Here is a 17,471-nt window from a genome sequence, read left to right as displayed (position 1 = left end):
AATTGACAAATGGGATCTAATTAAACTAAAGAGCTTCTGCACAGCAAAAGAAACTACCATCAGAGTGAACAGGCAACCTACAGAATGGGAGAAAATTTTTGCAATCTACTCATCTGACAAAGGGCTAATATCCAGAACCTACAAAGAACTCCAACAAATTTACAAGAAAAAAACAAACAACCCCATCAAAAAGTGGGCAAAGGATATGAATAGACATTTCTCAAAAGAAGACATTCATACAGCCAACAAACACATGAAAAAATGCTCATCATCACTGGCCATCAGAGAAATGCAAATCAAAACCACAATGAGATACCATCTCACACCAGTTAGAATGGCGATCATTCAAAAGTCAGGAAACAACAGGTGCTGGAGAGGATGTGGAGAAATAGGAACACTTTTACACTGTTGGTGGGATTGTAAACTAGTTCAACCATTATGGAAAACAGTATGGCGATTCCTCAAGGATCTAGAACTAGATGTACCATATGACCCAGCCATCCCATTACTGGGTATATACCCAAAGGATTATAAATTATGCTGCTATAAAGACACATGCACACGTATGTTTATTGCAGCACTATTCACAATAGCAAAGACTTGGAATCAACCCAAATGTCCATCAGTGACAGATTGGATTAAGAAAATGTGGCATATATACACCATGGAATACTATGCAGCCATAAAAAAGGATGAGTTTGTGTCCTTTGTAGGGACATGGATGCAGCTGGAATCCATCATTCTTAGCAAACTATCACAAGAACAGAAAACCAAACACCGCATGTTCTCACTCATAGGTGGGAACTGAACAATGAGATCACTTGGACTCGGGAAGGGGAACATCACACACCGGGGCCTATCATGGGGAGGGGGGCGGGGGGAGGGATTGCATTGGGAGTTATACCTGATGTAAATGACGAGTTGATGGGTGCAGCACACCAACAAGGTACAAGTATACATATGTAACAAACCTGCACGTTATGCACATGTACCCTACAACTTACAGTATAATAATAATAAATAAATTAAAAAAAAAAAAAATACAAAACACTGGCCGGGCATGGTGGCGGGCACCTGCAGTCCTAGCTACTCGAGAAGCTGAAGCAGGAGCATGGTGTGAACCCGGGAGGCAGAGCTTGCAGTGAGTTGAGATCGCGCCACTGCACTCCAGCCTGAGCGAGAGAGCGAGGCTCTGTCTCAAAATAATAATAATTTGTTTAAATGCGTGTACAAATAATTTTCCCCAGTAAAACACAGGTAAGATCAACCAATAAATAAATAAGCCCTCTTGTTTCAAACCTCGTTGCTGAAAATAATTCTAAGTGTATTAGTATTTACTACATTGGTGAGTGCTTGGGGATACCTTCCACTTCCATGATCTTTGCCCTGTATTGTATCTACGTGTAGATGGACGTGATTGTCAAAAATAGGTACTGACTTCAAGACACAGTGTACACTGAAGTTGTCTTTATTAGAAGTCTCAGCCGTGCCTCCCGTTCCGAGATGAATCTCAATTCACAAGTTCCACTACCACCATCACCATCACTGCCACCAGATAGAATAAGACTTCTAATAACTTGAAAGACAAGTCTACAAAGATCCTGTAATCGTTTTCACTGTATCACTTTTTCCTGGCTACTTGTATCCGATAAAAACCTCATTTTATTTTTAAGCTATTAAACATGCGGACAAAGGGAATCTTCGTTTTCTGCAAAAACGCAACCATGCATGATAACTGCGCAAGTCTTTCTTGGAATGGTCTGTATTTGGGTGAAGTCATCCGACGTCATTACACTTCTTTATTTGGGGGTTGTCAACTCGTTTTCCAGGATTTAAAGACTATAACGATGGTAAAAGTCAGTTTCGCACCCTGTCAAAGGCTAGGCCCGTTGCCTTTTCCTTCCCGGCAATACTCGGTTCAATTAGGTCTTGTCCTCTCATTGTCTGTGAGGACTGAATTCCATCCCCGCTATTCAACACAGGCTCTTTGCTCGGGGAAAGTCAAACCATCCCTCAAAGGATCAAAGAACTCAGCCACAGACAGAGCCGCCGGAGGAAAGCGGAGTCGCTGCGTCAGATGAAAGGGGCCCCTCAGCCTCACTCCTCACCGCAGCTCCTGGGATCTTAAAGACAGGGTCAGCAGGATCAGGAGGGACAAGAGGGATGGAAGCGAAAGGCTGGATCCTTAATCCAGGCTGGAGACAAACGTGAGTAACTGCGCGTGGTGGACGGGGAGATGGGGAGTAGGAGGCTCCTGGCCCTCCAGCCGGGTGGTGTGACTTCAGGAGGACTCAGAAAACCGGCCAGGACTGGGTAAGACGGAAGGTCCCAGGAGGGGCGGGCAAACCGGCTCCTCTGCGAGGGCCGAGGCTGAGAACGCCCCCTCCAGGCCCCGCCCTCCCGCGCCCGGGCCGGGAACTCGAACTCGGGCGAGCGCCCAGGTCACGCGCCGAGGCGGCCCCGCTGCCTCCAGCTTCCCGGGGCTGGCGTCTTGGAGGAAGAGCGCGTGCCTCACGTCCTCCTCCCCGCCCCGCCCCCTGCGCACTGCGCACGCGCGGCCGCGCCCCGCCCTTTCTCGGCCCCGCGAGGGTGATGGGGTGAGGGCGGGGGAACCGAGGTGGCGAGGCCTCCAGAGATCCCAGACTGCGAGCACGCGAGCTGCTGCCGCCGTCACCCAGGCCGCGTCACGGCTCCCGGGCCCGCCCTCCACTGACCCCTCCCCTCTCTCCGTTTCCCCCTCCTCTCCCCCTCCTCCTCCGACCGAGCAGTGACTTAAGCAACGGAGCGCGGTGAAGCCCATTTTTCTCCTTCCTCGCAGCCGCGCCGGGGAGTTCGCGGCGCACGGCCCCTGCCCTCCGGCCCGAGATGAATGCTGCGGCAGAAGCCGAGTTCAACATCCTCCTGGCCACGGACTCCTACAAGGTAAAGCTCGGGGCAGGGGCAGGTGACGAGGAGCGGGGCGCGCTGGAGGCGAGCGCGCGGCTCGGGGGCGGGGGCGGCTGGGATTGGGGCTAGGGTCGCGGCGCGGGGAGGCCCGGGGGAGGCGCGGGCGGCGGCGGCAGCTGGGGCAGGTGAGGAGGCGCCGCAGTGGGCAGAAGGTGGCTGGAGGAGGATGGAGGGCTGGGCGGTGGAGGCGGGGCCTGGGGACGCGCGGCGGCGGGNGGGTCGCGGCGCGGGGAGGCCCGGGGGAGGCGCGGGCGGCGGCGGCAGCTGGGGCAGGTGAGGAGGCGCCGCAGTGGGCAGAAGGTGGCTGGAGGAGGATGGAGGGCTGGGCGGTGGAGGCGGGGCCTGGGGACGCGCGGCGGCGGGGGCGCGGCGGGGGGCTGAGGCGGGCCCCAGCGGACTCCCGGGCTCCGGTGCTCGGGGCTTGGGCGTCGCCGGCGAGTGCACGCCCTCCCCTGAAGCGCGGCCTCTTGGCCTGGAGCTGGGACCAGTTAGGTAACGGCCCCGGGGACCCGCAGTGGAGAGTGAGCGGGGCTTTCCCCGCCGAGCCGGCCCGGCGCGCTCGCCCCTGGCTGGGCAGGTAAGTCTTCCAGGGGGCGAGGTGGGAGAAGTCCTGGCACGGGCGCCGGAGCAGCTGCGGTCCTCTGTCTGCTGCTCCGGCGCGGCGGACACTCGCCTGGCCCCAGTAGCCGTACTGGCTTCCCCTATCCCACTCTGCCGGGCTCCGTTTCAAACTCCTTCGCACCTAGTGATTGCTCGTGCTCCTTATCCCTGGGTGTAGAGACCGACCTTCTCTTAACTGCTTTAGGGTCACTAGGATTTCTGTGAAAAGGAAAGTGAAACACGAGGATTTAAAGGAACTGTAGTTTCAACCCTAGAGAACTTGTGGAGAGGGAATGGCACAACGTTGCGTTCACATGCCCTTTGAACACTTTGCGTGGGTAGCTGCCACATTCAGTTGATAGGAAGCACGCGGTAGTAAAGGGAAGAGGTAAAGTAAATTTTAGTTGAGCAACATAGTGGTTTTGGAATACAGTGGTAAAACATAGTACTCTCATGTTTTTGTTTTGATTCTTTTTTTCCTTTGTTTTTAGCCCTCCTTCGATATTCCGAGAAAGTATTTTAGAGAATTCCATTTTACTTAAATTTTGTCTGTTTCTTTCCAATCAGCTTAAAATGGTGTTTATATATTTAGATTGTTGAAATCGAGCCAAGATCCATCAACAAGTTGTCTTTTAGATGCAAGTTTAAAGTATTGCAAAATCCGAACACTCTCAAGTATGATCCTTGATAACATTGTCAAGTATACGTGATGATACCCTAACTATGGTCCTTTACTTGGTCCTAAAACCTCCTGTTGTGTTCTCTTGGTTCAATCATAGTGTTTTCAAAATTTTAAATAGTGATTTTAGAATAGCCTCATTCGTAGTTTTGTAGAATTTTTTTCTTAACTAAATCTAAAATAATTGTCAGATTTTTTTTTTACATGTTAGCCGAATGTAAAGGGAGGTTGATTAGTCTAAATTTTAAAAACAAAGAGGAGTGCAACTTCCTTTCGTTTGCAATTCCTCTAACCATTATACATAAGGAATGTAAAATTACTTTAACATCAGTTTTCTGGGGTGCTTTTAGTTAGAATAGTGAATTACCTTAAAGATTTCTCATCTAGTGAGCCATACTTAATTGCACTATTAGAATTTGCACCTATTTAGTAAAGTTTACTTTTGAAGTAAACTTTCAAGTTAGGCTGGTATGTTTTATCTCCTTTATAATATGAAACTTCAGAATATTTTCATCTTAGATTTTTCATTTTTTTCCCCAAAAGTCACCTCTAGGGGATTCAATCAAGTTGATAACGTTTTATACCAGTGGCTTACCGCAGTATGCTGAAATAGATTGTGTATTCCACAGTCACATTTAAGTCTTAAGTTTCATTTCCCTTATGTTTTTAGGGGTCCTTATAACCTGTTTTACATTTTTGTCTTTTTATCTAGCCAAAAGAACAAAAATGATAATCTTGAGGTTAGGAGTAATGAAACTTACTTAGAAATTACATGAGAATGTTACATATCCTTATCAGTGCTTACAAACTCTTGGCCAAAATTGGGAACTCTAGTAGTTTTAAATGTGTTGATGAAGAGAGCAAAATATTGTTGATTTCATCTAAAACTGAAGGAAGAATAATTGATTGCCTAAGCACTACAAAAGTTATTTTGCGAGTAGATGGTATGGTAGCCAAGCACATGACAATGGGAATTTTGTTTTGTCTTGTATCCTGTCAAGAGAGTCCAGAACAATTTGGACCAAAGGAGCATTTGAAGTATATACATTCACTTCTGTAACCTCGTACTTTATTGTATATAGGAAGGAATTAAGGACATAGACAAATGTGGTTCCTCTGTTTTCATCCTGGTTCTTGTTAGAATTAAGAAGGGACACAGTTTAAACCGCATTACCCATTAGTTAGAAAGTGTGCTGTCCTGTGTAGGTTGCTTCTCAAAGGGTCATCTGTAAGCTGGTTATCTAGAATTCAGCATAGTTTTAACCACTCATTTAATAAATATTGGTCACCTATTGGGTATTATAAAAGAAGACAAAGATAAGTAGTATTTTGAAATCCAGGATGGAGGGAAGTTGATTTCATAGAAATTTCAAAGAGATGTGCAATTTATATTTGGTGATTAGGAATTCAAGGCACCTTTTATTCAAAAAAAATTTTGCTTCCTCCAACGGCCGAATAACAAATTTTTGTCGCTTGTCCTTCACTGCTTCTGAACGGATGCTTCGGTATTATCACGGTGGCTCCCGAGGCAACCTGAGCCTCATGAGTGGGGTACTGTTGCAGCTTGTACTCCAGAGACTATGCTTTCATAAAGATATATGTGACATTGTCCATTTATTTAATTTTTCCATTGTTTTATGTTATAAATTATAGGAAAAACTTGAGCAACATAAATAAAATATATATAAATGAATATACTTCATAGGGAGATTAATTTAGGTCATTAATAATTAAGCGGTGTTCTCATTGTGAGGTAATGAAATCTGGTTTAAAGGTGTGGCAAAAGAGATACAAGTCATTAGAAACTCAATGCAAGAGGTTTTAAGGGAAGAGGCAATATGATTATAGGTGGTTTTACAATTTCTCTCCTTCCCCAAATAATATAACCCAAAATCCTTAAGTCATATTTATGAGTGAGTATTGCTTCAAAGCCAAATAGCAGTGAATTATTTTTGGGGGCAACAGATTTCCAGGGCTTAAGAAATCTTAAATAATACTGAAAAGAAGACTGGGTTGCGGTTTTTGCTGTTTGTAGCACATTGGCTTTGAATCAGCAGTAAGTCTTAGCGAGTGTTGGGCAGAGTGTATCCTCTTCTGATTGCCCTTAGATATTATATAGCTAACATAACTTGCCCTGTGACCTTGGGTATGTTATCCCATGTGATCTTACATATACAGCTCATTTTTTAAATGTTGGCTTGTGATTTTTTAGCAGTTAAAAGTATAACTGAAAAAGTAAGGTAGTAGTACTTGCATTTGATCATGTGATCCCATCGTGGGAGGAAAGATCTTCAAATCAACTCTAAGACATCAAATCAGCCCTGTGGAACATCTAGAGAAGCATCTAGAGAAAACTAGGCTTTCTTCTCCCAAAAGGATTCTGTTCAACTAAAATATATGTGTCATATCTCATACCTTTTTTTTTAAACTGTCATACTTGGAACAAGGATATTTAGCCTTGGGAATAGAATTTTTTGATACACTTGGTTGGCCAGCACTCCTTAATGGAAAAAGCTGTCTATTATTTGACTTAGGGCTAGACCCTTTTTGTTTTAGACATTAAAATAATACCAGTTATTGTTATTTAGTATGTAATAATTTTTAGAAGTTTATCCTTTCATGAAGTAAATTAATCACACAACTAGAGAGTTATGTTAAAATAACTACATTTTTCTGTGTGTGCCTGTTCTTTTTTTTTTTTTTTTGAGTTGGAGTCTCACTCTGTTGCCCAGGCTGGAGTGCAGTGGTGCAATCTCAGCTGACTACAACCTCCACCTCCCGAGTTCAAGCGATTCTCCTGCCTCAGCCTCCTGAGTAGCTGGGACTAAAAGCACGTGCCACCACACCTGGCTAGTTTTTTGTATTTTTAGTAGAGACAGGGTTTCACCGTGTTAGCCAGGATGGTCTCAATCTCCCGACCTCATGATCCACCTGTCTTGGCCTCCCAAAGTGCTGGGATTACAGGCATGAGCCACCGTGCCCAGCCAGTTCTTTACCACATATGTATTGATGTTCAGGTGGTCTTTTAGCAGCAGGAGGGCCATGCCAGTTTAGGAAGCATTTTCACTGGTAAGGTTTGCTAGGATCTTATTAGGTATTTTGTTTTGTTTACATCTGCTGAATAATTTTGTATTTATTGCAGAACCATTTTCTTTAGTAATAGAAGTCAAGTCAGTGCTAAAAAGTTAACATGATTTAAGAGCTTTCTTTTTGTGTTTACTTTAGAATACTATGAAACTTTTTGTTGGTATTACTTAACATTTAAAATTCAGCACTTCATTTCCCTACCATTTGACAGCCTTCCCCATCTCCATAAATGGCACTATTATTAATGCAGTTGCTCAAACCAAAAATGTAGGATGTATTAATTCTTCCCCCTCATTATGTTCCACATCCAATTTACCAGCCTAGTTCCCCTTTACCTCCAAAAACACTGGGCGAATTCTCCTATCTAACCTAATAGCCCCTAACTCCTGCACTCTTTAGTCACCCTATAATCCATTCTTATCCACCCCACCACCAGGCTGATCCTTTTAAAAGGTGAATCATGTCATATTCACCCCAGCTTAAAGCATAATGGCTTTCCATTGCACTTGGCATAAAATCCAGGCTCCTTGGGGTAGCCTGTAAGCCTTACATGATCTCATTTCTGCCTACCTCTGACCTTATTGTGTACTTACTGTCCCCTCCCTGCCACCATACTTTTAAATACCTACCACACTGGCCTGCCTTCTGTTCTGTCCCTTATGCCAAAGCATTTCCTGTCCCCTTGTCATTTAGGTCTTGCTCATATGTCACCTCCTCAAAGAAGTCTTCTTGGTCCCCTCTAGCCCATCATTCTCTTACATTTTCATAGCATCTATCTTGATCTGAAATTACTTGGTTTATGTATTTTTTTTCTTCCTTCTTCAGCACTTATTAGTCCTGTGAAAATAGAGACCATGTCAGTCTGTTTTCTTTCTCATCCTCGGTGTCTGAAGTAGGTACAGAATATGTATTTGTGAATGAAGTATTTATAAAATAACAGTTGGATTTGAATTTATGCTATATTATTCCATGTTCTGGTGAAGATTCAAAATGGCCTGTTTAGGAGAAAGTGAAATGAAGAGGACAGTAAACCAGCAAAACTAGAATCATTATAAATCCTTTTGAGTATATTGTTAGAAATATTTTCTTAAAAAACTCTGCTTTAAAAACATTTTCCCATTAAACAACATGTACATATGCCTCTATAAGTAGACCTAAACATGCTCTGTATTCTTTTGTAAACTTGTTAAGTGTTAGTAGATGGTTAATAAATGGTGTTTCTTGGCTAATTATCTGCAAGTTTGCCTAGATAACTTAGATTCGTTGGCTGTATTCTAAAACAATACTCTTAAGGTTCTCCAAAGATTTTTAGAGTTCATACTTTGTTTCTAATGAAGCAGTTTAGACAGTTTTGTATTTTAAATATTTGTTTTCAGAGAAGGCATTCTAACTAAAGGTAGGTTTTAAAGTACTGTAATTAGAGAACATAGCGGAAGCTTTAAAATTGTAAATATTTAATTATTGTCCAGAATTGGAGCTGTATTTGTATAAAGGAAAATTTTTAGTATACTTTTAGACGGAGTTATGGAGTTAAATAGCTTAGAGACATTTCCATTTAGATTTGACTCTTCATTTTCTCAGAAAAAGAAAATAACTTGCCTTCTAGTAATTTTAAATCTGATATAGAATGCACCATTAAGTATCTGAACAGTAAGGGTCAAACTATTGAGAAATAAAACTATGAATCAGACTTAGAAACTTGTGCTATAAGATCCACACCTTTTTTCAAGTTTTACTTCATCATGTGTGCTTTTCTTCTACCTCACTACTTAGTCCCACTAAAGACGTTGGAGTTATTTACATTGTAAACTGGATATTTTAATTTTTAGATACATCTTGGGTGTGTTTTTAGGTAGAGGTGTCTTTTTCTTCAGTTTCATAAGTAGTTGAAGTAGTGGTCATATTTATTACTACAGACTCATTCGTAAATATATTTGTTTTTGCATTTTAGTGAATTGACATAAATTTCATTGCTGTAGATTCTGTATTAGCTATCTTGCTTAGCTACTTCTTAAATTTTATTAAAGTGGGATCAGCCCCTGGATTCTAACCTTAATAAGCCCTGACATATACTTCTAGGTTTTGATGAGACTTCCCTGTACCTTTTAGTATATTGCTATCTATTATACCTGAGGAAAACAGAAAGCTCCTGGTCTCCTGCTTGACTTAAACTCTCAGATCACCTGTTACTATAAAGATTTACCTCCAAGGTTGTCTGTGTGCTGCATTAGGGGGGCTATTTTTGTAGAATTGCAAGTATGCTACCATTGGCAAGGAAACAGCACATTCATTCAGAAACATCAATGGGAATATATTCGTCTTAGGATTCTTGTACTAAGCTATGAAGATTCTTGAGCATAGAGCCAAGTTTTACTGAGATTGAGACTGTGTACCCAAAGACAGCATTGACTTTCCTAAACTTGAGATCAAAGCTAAACAGGAAAAATGGTTTATGTTCACAGTGATCACTCATGAAAAATGGTCTGCAAAGATTTATTCCACCACTGCCATGATTCACCCTATACCTTAAGGCACTATTATTCTTAGTCTTGAAATTGGGAAAATACACATTATTCTTCCACTTTATTTTTTATTGGTAAAATGTTTTAATATGGTTAAAACATGGAAATAAATTCAAAGTATAGTGAACACTCACTTTTTGCTTTTTCTTGAAACAAAAGCAGATAAATTTTTTACGTAGTGGCTCTTACCCAAGTTCATGGAAAACAATTTTGTGCTTAAGGAAGACCTCTTCTTAAACTCACAAGAATTTGATGTTTCATTGTATAAGAATTTATTTTCCAATTAGGTGGGTGATTTGAGAAAAAGAGATTACAAAACAGGATTTTTTTTCCTTTGCTGCCGCTGCTGTTGCTGTCATCCAGGTTTTCATAGTGTCACTATATACAAGTAAGGTAGTCATGATAAGTCATTGACTTTTGGAACATATTGCATTGAGATATTAATAGTACCAAATTCTGCTGTCTTTCAGTTCATTCTTTTGCCCATTAGGCAGCTGCTTCTCTCTCTCTTCGCCTGAATGAAGGGACTATTCCCCAAAACCAAATGAAATACTTTTCCAACCTAGAGGCCTTGTAGTAGGTTTAATGTGCTTGTATGTAAGATTTAATGCTCTCCTGTGGTTTTAAGATACTGAACTATGAAAATATCTTAGTAAGATACTTATTTTTTGTTTGATATAGCCAGGGAAAGAAACTGGTTAATAGCAAACAAGAAGTATAGTTTCTCTGGTTTTGGAGTAACTTCAAGCCTTTTCTGTTGTGATTTATAGTCTGCTCATCGGTGTTTTCTAACAGAAGTGTTTTTCTTTACATAGGTTACTCACTATAAACAGTATCCACCCAACACAAGCAAAGTTTATTCCTACTTTGAATGCCGTGAAAAGAAGACAGAAAACTCCAAATTAAGGAAGGTGAAATACGAGGAAACAGTATTTTATGGGTTGCAGTACATTCTTAATAAGTACTTAAAAGGTACTACTTTTCCTAGTATATTTTAAACACTGCTTATTACTCTAACAAATCTGTTAATTTGGATGCATTAAATCTTATAATTTGGTGTGTTTGTGTTTGATGTTCTAAGTATGAGAAAAGTTTTCTGAAATAAAAGGTTTTTTGTTTTTTTGGAAACCGAGTTTTGCTCTTGTTGCCCAGGCTGGAGTGCAATGGCACAGTCTCAGCTCACTGCAACCTCCACCTCGTGGATTCAAGCAATTCTCCTGCCTCAGCCTCCCGAGTAGCTGGGATTACAGGCATGCCCCACCACACCCAGCTAATTTTGTATTTTTAGTAGAGATGGGGTTTCTCCATGTTGGTTAGGCTGGTCTTGATCTTCCGACCTCAGGTGATCCACCTGTCTCCACCTCCCAAAGTGCTGTGATTACAGGCGTGAGCCACCGTGCCTGGCCGAAATAAAAGTTTTGAAATGAGTTTAGAAAAGTCGGTAATTTTTGGAGGCTAATCTGGTTTCTTATACTTTAGTCATTAATTCAAAGGAAAGGATTTGTTACTGAACTGGAAACTCCTTTTGAATTATGGTAGCAATCATAATTAGAATGTTTTTATATTAGCCAGTTTTTTTAAAAAACCCATTTTTAAAAACTACCTGTGTCTCTGGACTTAGTTGCAAATGCATATTAAAACAAAAATCCCCCAAACAATTTCTGTGCTTTCTTATTTGAAAGGCCATTTCTAATCCATTTTTGTAATGGTGTTTCTAGGGGGAAAACAGTTCCCAAACACATTATACATGTTGGAAAAGTTTATCTCTAACCTTTTGAATTTGAGTTCTCAAGTGATCTGCCTGCCTTGGCCTCCCAAAATGCTGGGATTACAGACATGAGCCACCATGCCTGGCCCCAAGATGTTTCAAATGAGCTTACTAGTTAACTTGTATTAAGTTACCAGAGACTGATAGCACACTTTAATTTAGCCATACAACTTAAGAACTTTGTAAAATATTATTATTAATTATAACTAAAATGTATTGATTACCTATTCTAGGCCAGCATTATTGTAAGTGGTTCATATGTCTTAACTCATTTTGTTCTCACAACCATCATATAAGTGAGTACTCGACTTTATCCTCATTTACGGATAAGAAAAGTTAATTAAAAGTGTGTTGTTTGTGGGGGAAAACATTTAGTAATCGTGGAAATTACTGGCTTATCAACCCTGAAGATGCCACATTCTTTACGAACTAAGTGAGAAGGTTCCTTTGGATGTAAGAAGCTTTTGAGTCATCTCAGAGTTGAAAAGTACCAAAATTAATCGAGAGAAAAAATTAATATAATTTTTAAAAGCTATGCAAGTAATAGTTTTTTCTATTACACATCTGCTTTTACAATAAATTAACATTTATGCTTTGAGTGATTAGAAGTACAAACTCCTTTTCTGACTCTGCTGTTGATTCTGGGTGAGTCATTTAACCTCTTAGTTGTATTTTTAATCCATAGAATGGGTGAAATAGCCAAAGTTATTAATTCTATGACAGTTCAGCAACTCACAGAATGCACCTTTAGAAATGTAAACAGGACGTGTATATTCTTTTAGGTAAAGTAGTAACCAAAGAGAAAATCCAGGAAGCCAAAGAGGTCTACAAAGAACATTTCCAAGATGATGTCTTTAATGAAAAGGGATGGAACTACATTCTTGAGGTAAAAGATGGTTTCATGTTTTGGTCTGTTTTGGTTTTTCTTTTAGTTCAAAACTTCTTGCAAAAGAATTTGTCTCTGTTTTGTTTTTTTTTTTTTTTTTTTTTTTTTTGGAGACAAAGTCTCACTCTGTCACCCAGGGTGGAGTGCAGTGTGGCACAATCTTGGCTCACTGCAACCTCCGCTTCCTAGGTTCAAGCTATTCTGCTGCCGTAGCCTCCTGAGTAGCTGGGACTACAGGCACACACCACCATGCCTGGCTAATTTTTGTATTTTTAGTAGAGATGGGGTTTTACCATGTTGGCCAGGCTGGTCGCGAACTCCTGACTTCAAGTAATCTGCCCACCTTGGCCTCCCAAAGTGCTGGGATTACAGGTGTGAGCCACTATCCCCAGCCAGAATTGAATAGGAGATTAGAGTATCATTACAGTTCTTTTTTGTTTGTGATCTGAATATAATGACTATTTTAGACATCCTTTTGAAAAGTTAAGGTTGACATGTTATCCCTCTCCCCACATTCCCCATGTTACATCATTAGCATATAGAATCTACAGCAAGTCTAATTAATAAAAATGAATTATAACTTAAATAACATTTTTGAGAAAGAATTCATTCTTGAAAATACACTATAGGTAGGAAAGAGCGTGGTTATTTGGCAGTTTCAAAATGTAGGTCTGTTTTCTTGACTGAAAATAGATGCTGTGAGTCTATCACTACACACAGTTCTGGGAAGTTTCTCACTGAATAGTGAGAATGGCTTGGTGCTGATCCACAAAGTTGATTTTTAGTAGTCTTGACTGTATTATATTTATATCTAGTATGTTTGAATTTTATTGCTTAGATATCAAGGCACTCAAAGACATGGTAATATAACTATAAGAGTTGAATATCCCGTGGTGGTTTCCTTTTATTACAGTGATCAGTTGGCAGTGGAATCTATTGGTGTATCTTGATATTGAGTGTTACTTTAAGTCTCACAAACGAAAGTTTCTTACATTGAACAGACTGTCAAACATAGAATAATTAGAAATACTTTAACTTTCATGCCTATATGACAATACTGAGCTATACTATTTGGTACTTATGGGTCTTGAAAAAGCCAGGTAAGCACTCTGCGCTGCACTTTTCCCGAATCTTAAATAAGGTCAGTAGAATCTGTGAGCTATCACCTGCACTTGCTCCATTTCTCTTCTGTGAGGTTTGTTGTAAGCATAAGTACAGTAATAAGTTTATGTGCTATGCTTATTACTATACTGTCCAGTGGCCAGGGCAGTAAGTCGTTTGATAATATGATCAGAAAATCTTGGGAAACTAAAGGTTCTCTAGAGATAATCTGGTCTAACCCCATTTTACAAACAGAATCTGAGACCTAGAGATGGCAAGTGACTTGCCCAAGGTCTCCCCAGTGCTTTTGAGTCCAAACTAGAACCTGTAGGGCAATGTTCTTTTTGCTATACACTGTGCCTCCAGTGCTTCTTTTAAACAGATTTTTCTTTTATTTAATTACCTTGTCCCAAATCACATAAATAAATTATCAGGATTTCTGAAGCAGCTTGCCTTCCTAGTGAATAGTTAGGTACAGCTTTTAGCTTTAAAAGGGAGGCACAGTGTCACATAACAAATAATCTTCAGCCTAATTTTTAATTTTGGAGGCAATTATTGCATTAAGAGGAAGTCAGTTAAGTCAGACTTGAGTGTTAATTGCCAAGATTCTGCGTTTGGTCTGTCTCATAGTTTCATATCCACCACCAGAATAAAGAGGGAACCTATTTTGTTTCTTCTGCAGGGATTTCCCTAGCTCTCCTTCTCTCTCGTTTTGTTTTCTTTTGTTCTTTAATAGCCGTCCTTTATCTTTCAGTCTGCAGCCTTTATTTTGTGAAAATGACAAATTTAAAATAAAGATAGTGTTCTTGGAATACTTTTAGAATATGTTGGAATAAACGCATCCTTTTTTGTTTTCTGAAAGAGCAGGGAAAAAGCAACAGTTTTGTTTTGATCAGTTTGGAATTTTCTGTCACTTGTAGTGATAAATGTTCTTAGCAGAAGCACATGGCATCATTAAACTTAACAATTAATATCAGTACCTATGTTAATAATTTTAACTAGTTTTTAGAAGGATAAGGACATTCTGACTAGATTACGGTAGCATCTACAATTGCAATTTCAATGACAGTAAATTTAGATTCTATAAAATGTAAAGAACCTTTAGTAAAACAGCAGGTAATTGAGTGTCATCTGTTGAATAAATAAATTTATCATTTTCTCCTGCCAGAAATATGATGGGCATCTTCCAATAGAAGTAAAAGCTGTTCCTGAGGGCTCTGTCATTCCCAGAGGAAATGTTCTCTTCACGGTGGAAAACACAGATCCAGAGTGTTACTGGCTTACAAATTGGATTGAGGTAAATTGCTTTTTTGGTTTTTTAATTCTTATTTAACATTAATTGAATAAAGACCATTGAACTGAGATTACAGTTTAGAATTTGTTACTAATAAAGCTATATATATAATCTCCTATAATTTACTTAACCTTTCCAGGCTTCAATTTCCTCATCTATAAAATGACAGACTAATCTTTAAGGTTTCTTCTAGTAGAATAGAATGTTCTGAGATTTTGTTTAAATCAAATTATTGAGAGTGATTGTTTTCAAAACTTAGTTGGCTTAAAACTTATCCTTTCATCTAATTCATTGCCATTTTAAATGTGTATTATCTTAGAGCAAACTTATAACAGCATTTCTAGTAACTTACAACATTCAATGAATGATAAATGTTCAAGTTAGACTAAAGGAACTTTGTTCCAACTTTTAGTAACTACTTTCTTCATTTTTCTCTAATCAGTTTAGGTCCTGGGATCTACCATCTGTTACTTTTCAGTGTCTCATCTAAATATAAACAAGAGTTGCTATTCATATTGTTTAATTTCTCAGGAAGGGTACATTTTGGGCGTCGGGTTTATACTGCAAGCCTTTTTTTGTTTTTTTGTATGTATACCTAAGTAGTCATATGTTTTCACATGGTCAGAGTTTTGATAATAATACTCTACTTGACTTCTGAACAGTTTAATCATAGATTTAATCTGTGAGAGGAAGTATACCCTCGAAAGTAACTATAGAAGTAACACCTTACTATCTGGTGGCATTTACTTAGTTCTTAGAACTGACTAATTAGTTTGTTGGTTAAAGTAATTTGCTATTTGCTATTATATTGTAAAATAGTACATTTGAGGCTCACTTAAAAAATTGAAAAAACATTGAAATATAAGAGGTCCAAGAATATGTTTGAAACACATTTTGCTAAGTTGACAGAAAATTAATAGACTTTTGATGGGCCATTAACTAATAATAGACTAAAAAAAAAATAGGTACAGTTAAATAAAGGTTTTAAATAGTCTATACCATATACTAAAACTATTAACTGTGAACCGTAAAAGAGAACGTATTTTACTGGTTTCTGTAGAGCTGTAAATAGTGTTTGTACTGGCAAATATTTGATTTTGAGGGGATGGTGTTACAAAAACACAAGAGTAGAAGAGTTGTTCATGTCATCTAGGCTAGCCTTTCACCTTAAATGCCAAAGATCCCAACCAGGTAAACTTAACTTAGAAAATTTGTCATCTATGGATTAACCTTTTTCATATTGTTCTTTTTAGTTGTCTGACTGGGGATTTAGTCAGTAAGTACTCTTCCTTATGTCTAATTAAACTTTCCTAAAGCAGATATTTATGGAAGTAGAGAATTAGATATCATTTCACCTTGCTTCCTTGTACAGTTTTCTTTGGCCTTAAAAGTAAATTTTTTTAAATAAAATTTTTAAAACATTTAAATAAATTTTTAATAAAAAACTTATTTTTGGTGTATCCGACTAGGAAACCATAAAGTAAAAAAAAAAAAAATCAATTATTTTAAAGCAGTTTACCAAATATATAAATATTTTTAAAAGTTATTAAACATAAATCTAGTATGGGACTGTTCGATACTGTTTTTTTAGTAGTACATAGACCCTTGCTTTTTTTTTGCTTATAACCTGAAACAATTTATATTGAGTTTACCTTTTTTATACTAATATATATTAAGTTATTTCCGTCCTAAATAGGCATTTATAGCTAAAACATAAAAACTTATAGTCTGATACTGTCTATCCCTTATTGTAGTTTCTGACAGATCCTATTTTTTAAAATGTGTTTATTCTGCATATTAGATCTCCAGAATAGACTTCTTCATAGATATTTTGCATCTCTTGTGGGGACAGAGGAAATTCATCCTACTCTTATCAATCCCCAACCTTAAGTTTACCACCTTGTATTTGAAATCTGTTCCCATCCCCAACAAACTTGTTATTTTCAAATTTGAAAATATTCTTTAAACAGATCTTGATTTAAAACATTTTCAGTAATAGCATCAAATAGTATTTTTTTCAGTTTTCTTTCCCACTGTATTTTCAGTTATTAATAACTATTGATTGTTATTCACCTGTTAGTAGCACACAGAATTCTAAAATACTGAAATTGAGTTGCTTTATTTCAATATTGGTGCCAGAAGAAACCTTAGTCCTCTCACATTTCATAACAATTTTAAGAGCACCTAGGAGTTCTGCAGAGGTGTCTCAGGCTTACAAGGGGGCTGAGGAACCAGCATAGTGGGCTAAACTTATCCCTTTCTTCCACCAAAAAGCAAAACAAGACCTTTCTACTATTAAGAAGAAAAGGAAAGTTGATTTTAAAAACGATTATACTGACCAAATGTCATTTCACAGATGGGGAAATTGCGTCCTGAGAGATGGACTGGTGAACAGAGTAGGTGCAGTGCCCTTTCTGCTGTACCATCCCATTTCTCATTCTTTAAAGCCTTTATCCTGCATCCTGCATGGTAGCATTGTAATAACACTTCTGGAAGGAAATTTACAGGTTTACTTCCTTTAGTCTTAGTTTCAACTAATAATTTTGATTTGTGTGGGCAAATTGCTATTTTGGAAAAGTTTCCAACAA

At 38.9% G+C, this 17,471-nt stretch overlaps 1 protein-coding gene across 2 annotated transcripts in view; it reads left to right on the top strand.

The window, feature by feature from the left end:
* The first annotated feature begins 1,530 nt into the window (after window positions 1-1,530).
* NAMPT (nicotinamide phosphoribosyltransferase) overlaps window positions 1,531-17,471 on the top strand; it is a 38,153-nt gene continuing 22,212 nt past the window's right edge. The window contains exons 1-5 of one of the 2 annotated variants that reach the window (XM_025378097.1): window positions 1,531-2,207; window positions 2,769-2,922; window positions 10,650-10,806; window positions 12,385-12,488; window positions 14,758-14,886. In XM_025378097.1, coding sequence (XP_025233882.1) covers window positions 2,866-2,922; window positions 10,650-10,806; window positions 12,385-12,488; window positions 14,758-14,886 — 447 coding nt within the window. In that variant the 5' untranslated portion in view covers window positions 1,531-2,207; window positions 2,769-2,865. Of the gene's footprint in view, window positions 2,208-2,554; window positions 2,923-10,649; window positions 10,807-12,384; window positions 12,489-14,757; window positions 14,887-17,471 lie in introns of those variants that run through there. The other variant, XM_025378096.1, reaches the window with a different exon arrangement.

This window comes from Theropithecus gelada, chromosome 3, assembly GCF_003255815.1.
Source record: "Theropithecus gelada isolate Dixy chromosome 3, Tgel_1.0, whole genome shotgun sequence".
In the NCBI taxonomy this organism is placed as follows: domain Eukaryota; kingdom Metazoa; phylum Chordata; class Mammalia; order Primates; family Cercopithecidae; genus Theropithecus; species Theropithecus gelada.
The sequence above is the reverse complement of the archived record's forward strand: the minus strand, read 5'-3'. Positions and strand labels throughout refer to the sequence as shown.